The sequence below is a fragment of the Micromys minutus genome (genome assembly GCF_963924665.1).
Source record: "Micromys minutus genome assembly, chromosome: 20".
Classification (NCBI taxonomy): domain Eukaryota; kingdom Metazoa; phylum Chordata; class Mammalia; order Rodentia; family Muridae; genus Micromys; species Micromys minutus.
The window spans coordinates 22,154,899-22,169,907 of record NC_137955.1 but is presented as its reverse complement, the minus strand read 5'-3'; the positions used below and the strand labels follow the sequence as shown (position 1 = coordinate 22,169,907).

Genomic DNA, 15,009 nt, shown 5'->3' with positions numbered 1-15,009 from the left:
AGCTACCTCCTGTCTTTGAAATAGGATCACTCACTAGTATGGAGCTAACCTATTAGGCTAAACTGGCTAGCCAGTAAGGCCCGGGATCCTTTGTGTCTTCTCTCATACCGGGGTGCATGCCACTGTGCCCAGGTTTCTTTCAACAAGAGGGCTCATGCTTGGTGCCAAGCACTCTTCAGCATTCTTCAGCACTTTAAGTAGTGCAAGGTCTGCTGACTTCTTACAAGTCTTTTAGGCTTTTGCATTCTGCTTACTCCACAAGTCTTCTCAGCACCAGCTGCCTACTGTGCTCTCGGAAAATCTGATGGGTAGATGAAGAACAGAGAAGTGGCTGTAGCTAGCCGCTCCACCCAAGACTGGATGGCAACTATAGATAGAACTATGAGTGCTTGCCTAGACCTTGTAAAAAAAACATATGCTGATTTTTAAGGTCTTAATCGGGGCATAGCGGTGTCTTCGTTACCCATTGTTTTATTGCTGTGAAGAGACGCCATGGCCTTGCTAGCTCTTATAAAAGAAAGCATTTCATTAGGGGCTTGCTTACGGTTTCAGAGGGTCTGTTCACTGCCACTATGGCAGGGATCATGGGGGCAAGCATGGTGCTGAATCAGTAACTGAGAGCTACATCCTAAACTTCAAGTAGATGTAGGCAGGCACGCAGGCAGGTACGTAGATAAATAGATAGATAGATTAGATAGATAGATAGGTAGGTAGGTAGGTAGATAAATAGATAAATAGATACATAGGTAGATAGATAGATAGATAGATAGGTAGGTAGGTAGATAAATAGATACATAGGTAGATAGATAGATAGATAGGTAGGTAGGTAGATAAATAGATAAATAGATACATAGGTAGATAGATAGATAGATAGGTAGGTAGGTAGGTAGGTAGATAGAACACCCAGCATAAGTTTTTGAAACCTCAAAGCTCACTTGTAGTGGCACATTTCCTTCAAAAAGGTCACATCTATTCTAACAAGGTCATAACTCCTAATTGTTTAAATCCTTCTCAAATAGTACCACTCCTTGATGATTAAATATTCAAATATATAAGCCCGTGGGGGGCTGTTTTAGGGTTTTACTGCTATAAACAGACACCATGACCAAGGCAACTTCTACAAGGATAACATTTAATTGGTACTGGCTTACCAGTTCAGAGGTTTAGTTCATTATCATCAAGGTAGGAATATGGCAGCATCCAGGCAGGCATAGGACAGGCAGAGTTGAGAGTTCTTCATCTTTATTTGAAGGCTGCTAGTGGAAGACTCTTTTCCAGACAGCTAGGGTTAGCGTATTAAAGTCAACACCCACAGTGTCACACCTACTTTAACAAGGCTACACCTCTTAATAGTGCCACTCCTTGGCCCAAGCATATTCAAACCATCACAAGGGCCATTCTTCTTCTTCTTCTTCTTTTTTAAATGTGCTAAAGATTTTATTTAACTTCTTTTTTTTTCTTTATAAATTTATTTTTAAAAAGAGATACAAGTACAGATTTTTAAAAGCATTTTGGCATAAAACTATATGAATATATTTTTTTGTCAGTACTTGATTCTTTTAGAGGTTTGATAGTATGCAATGAAATCTTACTGGTTTACCATAAGCACAAAGTACATGTAGAACAGAATGTAACATGGAGACAGTCAGAGTTTTCTTGGTGTGAATAGATTAAACATAATGATTTTTGAATACCAAAAATTGCCACAAGGCTATATTCTTAGCTCTTGAATTATTAATGATTTAAGGTTTAGGTGTACCACACTCTGAGAGGGTGCTATACACTTACATTTTTTCCAAGAAGGACTGAGGCTTTCACTTTTTGGCCTTGTTTTTATTTTATTTTATTTATTTATTTTTTTGAGCTTTATACGGCCCGTGAGTTATTTCTGGGGTATTCAGAGCTTTCTGGGGTTAGTATCCAATTATCAGTGATTGCATATTATATCTGTTCACAAAAGAACTCAGGATGATATTCTCTAGATGCATCTATTTTTCTAGGAATTTCATAAAGTCATTGTTTCTTATAGCTGAGTAGTACTCCATTGTGTAAATATACCACAATTTTTGTATCCATTCATCTACTGAAGGACATCTGGGTTCCTTCCAGCTTCTGGCTATTATAAATAGGGCTGCTATGAGCATTGTGGAGCATGTGTCCTTACTGTATGTTGGAGCATCTCTGTGGTATATGCCCAGAAGTGGAATAACTGGGTCTTCAGGTAGTACTATGTCCAATTTTCTGAGGAACTGCCAGACTGATGTCCAGAGTGGTTGTACCAGCTTACAATCCCACCAGCAGAGGAGGAGTGTTCCTCTTTCTCCACAACCTCGCCAGCATCTGCTGTCATCTGAGTTTTTTATCTTAGGCATTCTGACTGGTGTGAGGTGGAATCTCAGTGTTGTTTTAATTTGCATTTCCCCAATGACTAAGGATGTGGAGCATTTCCTTAGATGCTTCTCAACCATTCAATATTCCTCAATTGAGATTTTTTTTTTTTGTTTAGCTCTGTATCCCATTTTTTAATAGGATTGTCTGATTCTCTGGCATCTAACTTCTTGAGTTCTTTGTATATATTGGATATTAGACATCTATCAGATGTGGGATTGGTAAAGATCTTTCCCCAATCTGTTGGCTGCCGTTCTGTTTTCTTGATAGTGTCTTTATCCTTACAGAAACTTTGCCATCTCATTAAGTCCCATTTCTGGATCCTTGGTCTTAGAGCACAAGCCATTGGTGTTCTGTTTAGGAAAATTTCCCACAGGGGCCATTTTTATTCAAACCAGTGCCAGCAGTTGAAACAAGTCAGTGTTCTACCAGAGGATATTTCTTACTTCTTAGGAAGATAACTGTACCATGTTTGTGCCTCTGGACACGAAGCCAGCACCATTCTCTTTGCTCACACCCTGTTGCCTGACAGAGCAGCTTAACTTGACCAGACCTTTGAAGCTGTTAATATGATAATGATGATGCTACAGCCAAGAGGCCTTTTGAAAATCTAATGACCTGTTCAGTAATGGCATCTGAGTAAGAATAGAGGAGAAGTCAGGATGAGAACTTTGAAAGCAGGAGTTGTTGGCTTTTCTTGCTTCGTCTTGCTAGTCTAGACTGGGAGCACACTGTACAACCCAATTTCCTTCTCATACCCTTCCCCTACCTCTTTTCTCTCTTTTCCTTTACATAGTAAATACTCTTGAAATACTTTTGCCTTGTATAGCTTGGAGATAAAAATTTGAAGCAAAGGGCAGATGGTACAGGCTTTAATCTCATGCCTCGTGAAAGGGAAAGAGTTGAGTCATGTCATAGTTAGCTTTGGCTGGCAGCCTAACATAAACCTAGACACATATGGGAAGCAAGCCAGTAAGCAGCACTAATCAATCGTTTTGCTTTCAAGCTCCTGCCTTGAGTTTCCACCTAGCTTCCCTCAGTGGTGGACTATAACCTGTAAGATGCAATAAACCCTTGTGATATCAAGATGCTTCTAGTCACAGTGTTTATCAGAGCAACAGAAGGAAGCCTTGGGCAGGTTGGGAGTGTCTGGGAAATATGTCTGAGAGGACATGAAGATTAATATGGGAGACTTTTTTGGTGTTTTAAAAGAGAAGAATATTAAGCAGCAGAAGATAAAAAGCAGAGTCAAAGCTCTTCCCAAGGAATTGTTACTGCCACTAACTCAGGGAAGCCCAGCTCCAACACATCCTAAACAACTCAGGCGAAGAGCACCTTTTAGTTTTTTGTGACTGGACTCAACTCATCCTTGCCATATACCTTTGAAGAATTCTCTCTGATGAACTTTGACACACTATAGAAGCCCAGTTTTAGCCATGATCAGCCTTGTTGTTTTATATTCTGGGCAATTAAATTAATTAACTAATTTATTATTGTGTTGCTGTTGTTGTTGTTTTAGGAGGGAACATAGACAACTCCTCAGCAGAGGGCCTACTTATTGTCATAGTGAAGTTTTCCCCCAGCGTAAAATAAGGGGACATGTTCCTAAAAATCTCTTTCCAGGGGGAGTTGTAAAGCAGTTTCTACCCCTCCTCCCAAAGTCTAAACAACAAACCCAGGTAGATTTGGCCAAAGTTCCTTCTGTGGAATCAATGAATGTATCTGGACTTCCTTACAGAGCATAGGTGTGAGTTATCTACAAGAATGTGAGCACCCCAAGCTAGCTGCTCCTGAAAAGTCTTCCCAGTCATCATGAGGGTTTTCCCCTAGCTGCATAGCTCCCTTTCTAGTCTTCCATGGCATGCATATACATGTGTGTAGGTGTATGTGTTGACTGTCACACCACTCTTAGCCTTCAATTAAAGAAGAGTTGTATTCGAAGATAGTAGAGAGTAGCTGGATAAACAGGTGGGAAGTGTGTGCCCTCTTTGCCTCTCTATATCAATAAAACCAGCTGTGGTGTTCCAAGATGGAGGTCACTTAACCTAGAGGACAGTCGCTCATGATACAGAAACAACTGGATTGGGGGAGATAACTTTTTCCCTTCTTGAAGCAGGCTGCTTCAATATACTTTATAGTACTTTGCTGGAGGTATTCATCAGCATTAGATTAAGCATTAGGGAGTTTGTTTGTTTCTCTGCAAAAGTGAGGAACTCTGGATTGGAGATTGCATCTAGAACTGAGTCATTCGCACAGCTCTCCTACTGTGTGCCCATGCAAAGCATCTCTGAGTCCCAGAAACTCAACTTGTTAAACCAAACGTTTAAAATGCCACACAACAACTCCCTCCAGCATTTACTATGTTTAATTATTTTGCTCATACATTTTCTTATATACCATGCCATGATATTTCACTGTAATGATATTTTGCTGTAAGTGAGTTTTGGGTAGTAATTGTATCATTTTCTAATAATTTTACAACTCTTTTTTTTTCCAGTCATTACTGGGGAACTACCAGTCACTATACTGGGTATGGGGCCCCAAAATTGCTTTAACATCTTTTTTTTTTCCTTTTAAGAGTTGGGTCTCTCCTTACCCCATGAGTTCTAAGCAACTGCTTTTATCTACTGAAATATCTTGCCAGTCCTCTGAAAGGGGAAAAATGTATCTATAATGACATAAAAAGAATAAAATTTTCTGAAATAAATTTATCCAAAAAGGTTCAAATATATTTAAAATGTTGCTGAAACGAAAATCTGGTTAAGACAATACTTCCCCGTTGCAGTCAAGAGGCTCACAGCAATCGTCACCCAAATCCCAATGACCTTTGTCGGAGAGCTGAGAAGGTGCATCCTAAAACTCACAGGACATCAACGGACATGCCAGTGCCAATGAGGAAAAGCCCATGAGACCTCAAGCTCACACAAAGAACAGGCAACTGAAGAAAACAGGGAGTGGGAGAGGTGGTCCTCCCGAGGGAAGAGCTAGGAGCAGGAGAGATGGTCCTCCCCAGAGAAGAGCATACTGATTGGTTGTTCACTACTAAATGGTCAACTTTGAAAACATACAAGCCAGTAATATACGGAATAAGTAATATTTGGAATAATCAGGTAATATTTGAGAGTACATATGTATATATACATATGCGTGTACATGCAATAACAATTAATAAAAATAAATGGTCATGAATTCAAAGGAGAGTGGGGAGGGGTGCTTGGAAGGGTTTGGAAGACGGAAAGGGAAGGAAGAAATGTTGAAATTGTATTACAATCTCAAAAAAAAAAAATAAATAAAAAAGGAAGTAGCAGACACATGTAAAAATTCTCATAAAGTTGCAAATAATCTCAAAAAGAAAAAGTAGTTGTAGAGCTGAGATTGTTCTGATTTCAAAACATATTAATTACATAAAACATATTATATAAAACGTATTATATAAAACATATTATATAGCTGAAATAATTGAAGCAGCATGGAACTGGCCTAGCCACAGATTTAACCACAGACATTTAGACACCCAGAGAAGGAACAAAATCTTATATTTGTGGTCAGTTGCTTTAAAAAGGTTTATTTTTGTTTTAAGATTATCATATACTTACATCATTTCTCCATTTCCTTTCCTTCCAGAGCATCTTGTGAACCTTTCTTTGCTCTCTTTTATGGCCTCTTTAAAAAATGATTGTTTGTTTGTTTGTTTATTGTTGTTTGACACAATAGCTTCTGTACTCTTAGCTCTGGCTGTCCTGGAACTTACTACTGGGCTAGACTGCCCTGGTCTACTCAACACACACCTGCTGGCTTCTGCTGCCAAAGTGTCAAGGGATTGAAGTTGTGGGCCACCGGCCCAGCCTAATTAGATGAACCGAATTCCATGAAAATGAAAAGCTTATATCCATGTGTGTATCTCTGTGACCTCAGCCCTTGAGAGGTAGAGGCAGAAGCATCAGGAGTTCATGGCCAGCCTGAGCTACACAGCAAGGACAAATGAAGTCAACCTGGGCAACATGATTCCTCCCACAAACAACCAAACAGCGTGGTGTGTGTGGTTGTGGCTAACTTAGGTTGTGCTTTTAAAAACTAAGTTTATTCGTTGACAATTTTAAACATTTGCATAATGTATTCTAGTTACTTTCCAACTGAACCTTCTCATCTGCCTCCCATTCCTAGAAGCCCTTCCTCCTCCCAACCACTTCCCTTCCCAGATTCAGCAGTTTTTTTTTTTGCATTGCTTTGAGCTTGTCTTTTGCTTCTGCATATACATTTTACTCAGTTACTGTGTCTGACTTATTCTTACCTAACACAATGTCCTCCTCCAGTTTCATGTACTGGAGTGGGCTGTTGGCATGCGCCTGTGGCTAAGATATCTTCACAGCACTTAGACAGGTTGTATGGGGTTTGAGAGGTGGTTCAGTGGCTGTTCTTCCAGAGGACCTGCACCTGATTCCCAGAACCCAGATGTCAGCTCACAGCTGTATGTAACTTCAGTTCCAGGGCACCCTCTTCTCGCACATACATGGTGTACAAAGCATGTATGTATATAAGGCAGAATATTCATACGCATAAAATATCTAGATAAATGAAGTTTTAAAAGGAGGTTTTATAACTGAGGCTTTTATTTTTCTTTCTTTTCTGGCCTGCAGAATGTATGATGCTGAAGCTGATGATGGTGAAGCTGATGATGGTGATGCTGCTGATGGATGAATATTATATTAAGGACTTAAAGGCAGTTTGAGGACATAGAGATTAAAATTATGAGACAGCTTGTCCTTTTCTGGAGGTGACTGATTTTAAAAGGAACTTTTCATGCTGAACTCTTTAAACCCACACCTTTTCTTAGTCACCATCATTTTCTTTTATTTCTTTTATAGTTTTACATTCCAGTCGTTATCTCCCTCCTGGTCGTCTGCCTTCCCACAGTTCCACACCCCATTCCTCCCATCCTGCCCCTCCCACCACCCCAAGAGGATTTCCCCTTTCCCCAGCCAGGCCTCCCCACTCCTTGGGACCTCAAGTCTCTCTAGGGTTAGGTGTATCCTCTCTCTGAGGCCAGACCAGGCAGTCCTCTGCTATGTATGTGTCGGAGGCCTCGGACCAGCTAGGGTATGCTGTCTGGTTGGAGTCACCATAATTTTAAGTATACTTGAAATATAAAAAAGCTTGTCCTCTGGCACGTGACCTCTGCCCGACTTTATACTGTGTCCACCAACAACCCCGGGCACCTGCGCAGTTTACCTCCTCCATTTCAGAGGTGTTTAACTTCATTCCAATTTAAACCAAAAGAAACGTATGGGCTTGCAGGTAACTGCCACAGTACACTGCATGCAGCAACAGCAACAACGAAATTCCTAACAGTATCCAAAATCACTCTTGGAGACCTTAGTGACAAAATACTATCTCCTGATTCTAATCTGACCTTTGCCATCTGAAGCCTTTGGGGCAGCCAGGGCAAAGACTTGTCTAGTGAGGACTTCCGTCCAAAGGGAAGCAAAAAGTCTAAATAGTTTTCGAATATCTAAACTTTAAGCAACCTTCTCATGCAAAACAGGATGTTAAGAGAACTCATCTTGTGAGCTTCCTTAACGTTTAACGCAGCGTTATCACCAAGGACGCACAGCGTCGTACTAGGCGCGACGATAAAGCGCTTAGCAACATCATTTTGCTGAAACCTTCCTTTGGATAAAGCATTGCCCGGCAGCCACTTTTCATTCTCCAACTATTCACACGGTGACGCTTTAATGGAGAAGAGATACCACCCGGAGTACTTATTAGCTTAACAAGCTCCTGTCCAGGAGCTTAGGAAGATTCGCTGGCTCAGTTTAAGGGCAGAGCCAAGATGCCTTTGTTTTACTGTAGTGACTGGAGCCTCACGCCACTAGAGGATGCTATTGCCACATCGCTCCACTTCCTGGAGCGCTCAATTCTGACCTGTCTGCGAAAGAGAAAAAGGAGGCTTTACTCTTCCCAAGTAAGTTTGTTCTTCCCCAACTCCCAAAGGCAGCTGGATCTACTGGATTTCAATCGTTCCAGATTCAATAAGACTAAGTAGGCGCTCTAAAGCATTATTCTTCAAATAGAACACACCCACGCACACACGCACGGTCTGGGTCCATGTAGATACTTGTGGTGGAACAAAACAGTGTCCTGATATCACATGTGGCTTAGAAGTTTCCCACTAGTATTGGATGTTATCAGATCCCAGGGAAGAGAGGCGAGACGTGTAAGGGCTGCTGGGTGACAGAGATGATGGGGTCTGCGCTCTTGCTGACCCCTCCCTGGTCATCAGAAACCTCCTTTCCACTTTCACGGAATCATTTTGGTTCAAACGCTTTTTTACCAAAAATGCTTAGGCACAAACACAGGTGTGTGAGGTGTGTGTGTGTGTGTGTGTGTGGGGGTGTCGAATGAACTTGGGAAGTCTCAGCTAAAGAAATTCAATCCAAGTATTGCTCCCTGCAAGACCTTCAGAACACATAGTTTACAGTGCACCCAGGATAGGAACCAGGTTGCTCTCAGGGAACAGATGGTGTAGCAGTGTCTCTCGATCCAGGGATCTGATGGGCATTTTGACTGTCATGACCAGTGCAGGAACTGCTGGCATCCCTACAAGGCCAAGGATGCTGCCGACCCTTTTCCGTTCACATGAGCATGCGTCCTCCTTAGACAACAAGGTCCGACATCACCAGGCCTCTAAGTTCGGGATCTTGGAAGCTTCCCAACCCAACTTTATTTTATACAGTTACATTCTAATTAAGCCATACATTAAGTGTTTTTTCTTTTCCCTTCCTCTTTTCTTCCTGGAAGTATCTTGCAGTACTAGAGCCTGTGGTGGGGGGGAAAGAGTTGGAAAATACTTCTTTAAGTTTACCAACAAGTGTGCTGTCCTGGGTGGTGTGGTGTTCCTTAGTATCTCTTCCCTCTGACCTCCATTTCTCATTACCAATTGGCCTCTTTTCCTTGAAGTTCCTGAGCTGCCTGAACGACATTGCTTCCTTCTGTTTTTAACTTATTTCTAGAATCTTTCTTGATTTTTTTTGTTTTTGTTTTTTTTTCTGTGAAAAAAAAATTAAAAAAAAAATTTCTTGCTCCCCAAATGGGATTTTTCTTATGGTTTATGTTTCATTAATACCACTTGCCAGAAGATGTCCCCAACTCCAGCTGTGTTTTCTCACACCGATAACTCCATCTACATAAATGGGGTGACCTTGGCCTTCCTGAAGGCACCCCCACTTTCAGGAATGTGCTGGGTGCTTTCCCAGAGCACACATGTGGCTCTTCAGAGGTCCTTCCTGAACTGCTCTTTCCTTCCTCATTAGCTTGCTGTCTGTTTTTTCACTTCTCGGAGTCAGACTTGAAATCCTGCTTAATCATTAAGTTCTGAGAATCTTTGTAGACTCTCTGTCTATCTTTTAAAGGCTTTGCATATATATATGTATATATATGTATATATGTATATATATGTGTGTGTGTATATCTATATATATCTATATCTACCTATCTATATATCTATATCTATCTATCTATATATGTATATCTATCTATCTATCTATCTATATATATATGTATATCTATCTATCTATCTATCTATCTATATATATATGTATATCTATCTATCTATCTATCTATCTATCTATCTATATATATATCAAGTTATGCTTCCAGTTCCTTCCTGTGTGGACACATCACCTCATTTGGTTCACTCCAACCCACAGCTTCTATTCTCCCTTAGAGTTTTCTGTGCACTTGTTCCCAACTGCCATTTGAAAAAGTCCACAAAGCTTTAAAAAAAAAAAAAAAGTGCCGGCAGCTGAACTGCCAACAGTACAGACAGCATCCATATCGAAAGCTCTTATCCTAATGGTTTCCCTGTTGGAATTCCAAACAGATAAACACCCATGTGGTGTAGCTGCAGCATCATTCAAGGTTTGTCATGGGAAAGTCATTTCCTTCTGGATGAGAGAATGGAATCTGTGGTCTGGGTGGAGACCTACCATTCCAGCCTGGCTGATCAGTCACATGGCTGAGGAAGGTAGGTTCCCCTAACACCAGGCTTTAGAGCTGGGAGAAGTATTTATCCCTTCAATGAGATAATGTGCCTTTTCACTTCCCAGAATTCTACCTTCTGTGTGATGGCTATAGTCACGGTTCTGTTAGGTCTGTCTGCCCTTCGGAATCCTAACTCAGAAAGGTAATGTTTCCTGTCTCTTCTGTCTCAGATACTGCCAGAGACTAAGTATACTTACTGCTCCCTCCAGGACCCTAACAAGGAAGGAGTGAGTTCCACATCATGGCTGAGACTGTGGTGACACATTTTATGACACACAGCTTCTTTAAAAAGCTGGATCAGAGCTGGAGAGATGGCTCAGTAGTTAAGAACACTTGTTGCTCTTGCAGAGGGTCCATGTAGTGACTTAAAACTACTCATAACTTCAGTTGAAGGGAACCCACTGCCCTCTTTTGGCCTTTGAGGACCCCTGAGCAGGCCTTTGGCATGCACAGGGACAGTACCCATACAAACACTCACACAGATGAAATAAAATAACTCTTAGAAAAAAGAAAACTGAAAACTGGTCCTCAAGATGGTTCAGTGGGCAAAAGTGCTTGCTACCAAGGCTGAAAACTTGAGTTTGAGTCTCAGAACTCACATGGTGGGAGAGAACAGATTCCCCGTCCTTTGACTTCACATGCAAGCTGTGGCCAAACACTTTTTTCGATTAATCTGTGGAAGTCAAAGACAAAAATAAAAAATAAATGTGGCATTATAAATGTTATGCTCCATTTTGTTTCCAGAAAAAGAATTCATTCTCAATCATAGAATTTATTTTACATAGACAGAACTAAATCCAGATCTATTACGGCTTAAGTCCATCCTCCAAAATTTAGTACCCATCATGCATTGGAATGATGGACCTCTAAAGACTAGATAAGGTCATGAGAATGGGGTTTCTACTTTTAGCACTAGTTTTTTTTTTTTCATTTCTTTTTAATAAATCACATTTACTTTTTATATTTATTTTTGCTCTTTAAATTTTAAAAAAAGATTTATTTATTATTATTTTATGTGCACAGGCGTTTTGCCTGTATGTATGCCTGTGCACCGTTTGCATGTCTGGTCCTTAAAGGCCACAGGAAGATTTTAGATCCCTTGTAACTGGAGTTACAGACAGTTGTAAGCCATCATTTGGGTGCTAGGAATTGAACTGAGGTGCTCTGGAAGAACAATCAGTACTCTTAACCTCTACGCCATCCCTCTAGCCCAGTATTATCTTCTTAAAATCATTTTGTTGTATTATTTATTACTATTACTTATTATTGTCCCTCCAGAACTCCCAGGGACTAAAACACCAACCACTGAGCACACATGGAGAGACCCATGGCTCCAGTTGCATATGTAGTAGAGAATAGCAGTGTCTGGCATCAATAGGAGAAGAGGCCTTTGGTCCAGTGAAGGCTCGTTCTCCCAGTGTAGGGGAATGCCAAGGCACTGAGGTGGAGAGGGTGATTGGGAGAGGGAGCACCTTTATGGAAGCAAGAGGAGGGGGAAGGGGATAGGAGGGGAGGGAAGAAGATAACATTTGAAATGTAAACACAGAAAATATCTAATAAAATAATAATAAAAAGCACTAGTGTATTTTATATGACACAGAGGAGAGACTTGTGCTACCACACTTCCCATGTCTCACCATGCGATACCTTGTGTCATGATTAAGACAAACTCTTTAAAAATTTTTTTTTCCATTGGATATTCTCTGTATTTACATTTCAGATGTTATCCCCTTTCCCCAATCCCATCCCCCACCCCTCCCATTGCTTCCATGAAGGTGCTCCCTCTCCCAACCACCCTCTCCCACCTCAGCATCTTGTTATTCCCCTACACTGGGAAAACAAGCCTCCACTGGATCAAAGGCCTTTTCTCCCATTGATACCAGACACTGCTATCCTCTGCTGCATATGTACCTGGAGCCATGGGTCTCTCCATAAGAACTCATTGGTTGGTGTTTTAGTCCCTGGGAGCTGTGGTGGGTTTGGCTGGTTGATAATTTTGTTCTTTCCGTGGGGTTGCAGACCCTTTCATCTCCTTCAGTTCTTTCTCTAACTCCTTCATTGGAGTCCCCATGTTCAGTCTGATGGTTAGCTGCAAGCATCCTCATCTGTATCAGTATGGATCTGACAGAGCCTCTGAGGAGGCATTCATATCAGATTCCTGCCAGTAAGCATTTCTTGGCATCAGCAATACTGCTTAAGTTGCATATGGGATGGATCCCCTGGTGAGGCAGTTGCTGGATGATCTTTTTTCCAATCCCTGCTCTTCTATTTGTTCCTTTATTTTCTCCTATGAGTGTTTTGTTCTCCCTTCTAAGAAGGACTGAGGCATCCACCTTCTGGCCTTCCTTCTCTTGGAGCTTCATTAGTTCTGTGAATTGTTTCTTGGGTATTCAAGCTTTTTGGATTAGTATCTACTTACCAGTGAGTACATACCATGAGTGTTCTTTTGTTACCTCATTCAGGATGATAGCTTCTAGTTCCATCCATTTACCTAAGAATTTCATGAACTCATTGTTTTTGATAGCTGTGTAGTACCCTATTGTGTAAATGTACCACACTCTGTATCCGTTCCTCTGTTGAAGGACATCTGGGTTCTTTACAGCTTGTGGCTATTATAAATAAGACTGCTATGAACATGGTGGAACATGTGTCCTTGTTAGATGTTGGAGCTTCTTTTGGGTATATGCCCAGGAGTGGTGTAGCTGGGTCCTCAGTTGTGCTATGTCCAATTTTCTGAGGAACTCCTGGACTGATTTGCAGAGAGGTTGTACCAGGTTGCAATGCCACCAACAATGGAGGAGTGTTCCTCTTTCTCCACATCCTCGCCATCATCTGCTGTAAGGACAAACTCTTACGGATAGTACACGGATGCTGACACCATGCTCTTGTACTTCCTAATTTTCAGAACTATGAGACAAACATACTTTTATATTTTAAAGGTCTGAGTCTCAAATATTTTGTTATTAAAACGGAAAATGGACCAAGAACTCTCTTTTCACAAAGCAATCTCAAAATCTGCTTTACAATACCCTCTAAAAGATTCTTGAAAACATGCACTCAGTTTAGTAGACTGAAATAGTAAAGAGGTTTAGATCTTTTTTTTTAAACAGAGTCTCCTTTGCTTGGAAATCACTTAAATGCTGAACTGAAGACATTTACTGTCTTTTCTGATTAGCAGATACACTTCCCAGAAACACATCTGTAACTTCCAAATGGTCCCAGCTGGCTGCAGCATGGGTCTGTGTAACTGACAAAATGCATCTGGCTCCGAGGCACGGATCAAGTACAGAGGCAGGTGCTCTGTGTCCCTGGAGAATGTGGTTGAGACTCAGTCCAGCTGGCCTTATAAATGAGTGGGAAAAGAACACGGAGCAGCAGAGGCTGTGGGGGAGACAAAAGCCCGTCTGCCTTTACAGATGAAATTTTCTTGTTCTCTTCTGCCCTGAATGTTCCCAAGCATGCAGGTAAGATAATAGCACGTGGCTTATATTTTTAAAGGCATCTCAAAGGGGGAAGGTCACATGTTACTGAAAGACATCAACTGGAGAGAATGATGTGGCAAACATGGAGGAAAAAGGTCTAGGAGTGACTTAAAAAGAATTCTTAAATAAGTAAAATTGTAATAGTTCAGCCAAAGTGAGATGGTTTCTCTTGTTTTGCAGTTAAATTATAGTCTGAGAGGGTTGGGCAAAGGGATCTGAAGGCAATGTTTATGGAGATATTGAGAAAGCAATAAAGGAATACAACAGAACCATTGTTACATCGAAGGCATAAGTTGAGTCCAGTTTGTTAATTTTCATTTTGGGCCATGTAGTCCTTGATTAGATTGCAGAAGAGCTTTATAGAAAAGAGAATCTGTAGCTTTGGAAGGTTAGAGTTTAGAATCTTGAGTAAAAGGATCAGGATGGTGAGGACAGACAATATAAGTCCATGGACTGAAGCTGTAGGTTTTTCTGCATACATGTCAAACCATCATAGAATGAAAATGTTAAAAAAAAGTTAATATGTGATGAACAACCAAAGACAGAAATCTTTGTGACAGGATGGAATTTTAGGATGAAAAAACAAGTTGGAATTGCTATTATAATTTGTGTGTTCATATGTATGTGTGCACGCCAGAGTGAATCTTCCTCAGTTGCTGGTTCCCCCCTCTCTTTTTTCTTCCCCTTCTTCCTTTATTTTTGAGATAAGGTTTCTCACTGATGCTGGCACTCACCAGTATGGCTAGACTGGCTTGATAGATCCTCCTGCCTCTGCATCCCCAGTACTGGGATCATAGGTATATACAGCTGTGCTCAGCATTTTATGTGAACGCTTGTGTGAGCATGCAGGTGTCGGGGGGCAGTTTCAACAAGCACCACAACCATCCAAGTGCCAATCCAAGGGAGGCAAGAAGGAAATTTAGTTTAATACAACTCAGTAGCTGATGTTGGTTTAAATGAAAGTCTGATACCAGGTAGTTTATTTTAGGCATATTTAATTAAGCACAGCACAATCTGGAAAAAGTGTCCCGATGGTTCCATTCCAGGATGTATGCAGTTTCTGCTTGTCTTTAAAAGCACATGATGTTTACATTCTTAG

The 15,009-nt window shown here is 40.9% G+C and overlaps 1 protein-coding gene across 1 annotated transcript in view; it reads left to right on the top strand.

Annotated features, from left to right (window-relative positions):
- The first annotated feature begins 13,794 nt into the window (after positions 1–13,794).
- Positions 13,795–15,009, top strand: part of C7 (complement C7) — a 63,904-nt gene continuing 62,689 nt past the window's right edge. The window contains exon 1 of the mRNA XM_080933916.1: positions 13,795–13,892. Coding sequence (XP_080790042.1) covers positions 13,875–13,892 — 18 coding nt within the window. The 5' untranslated portion in view covers positions 13,795–13,874. The remainder of the gene's footprint in view (positions 13,893–15,009) is intronic.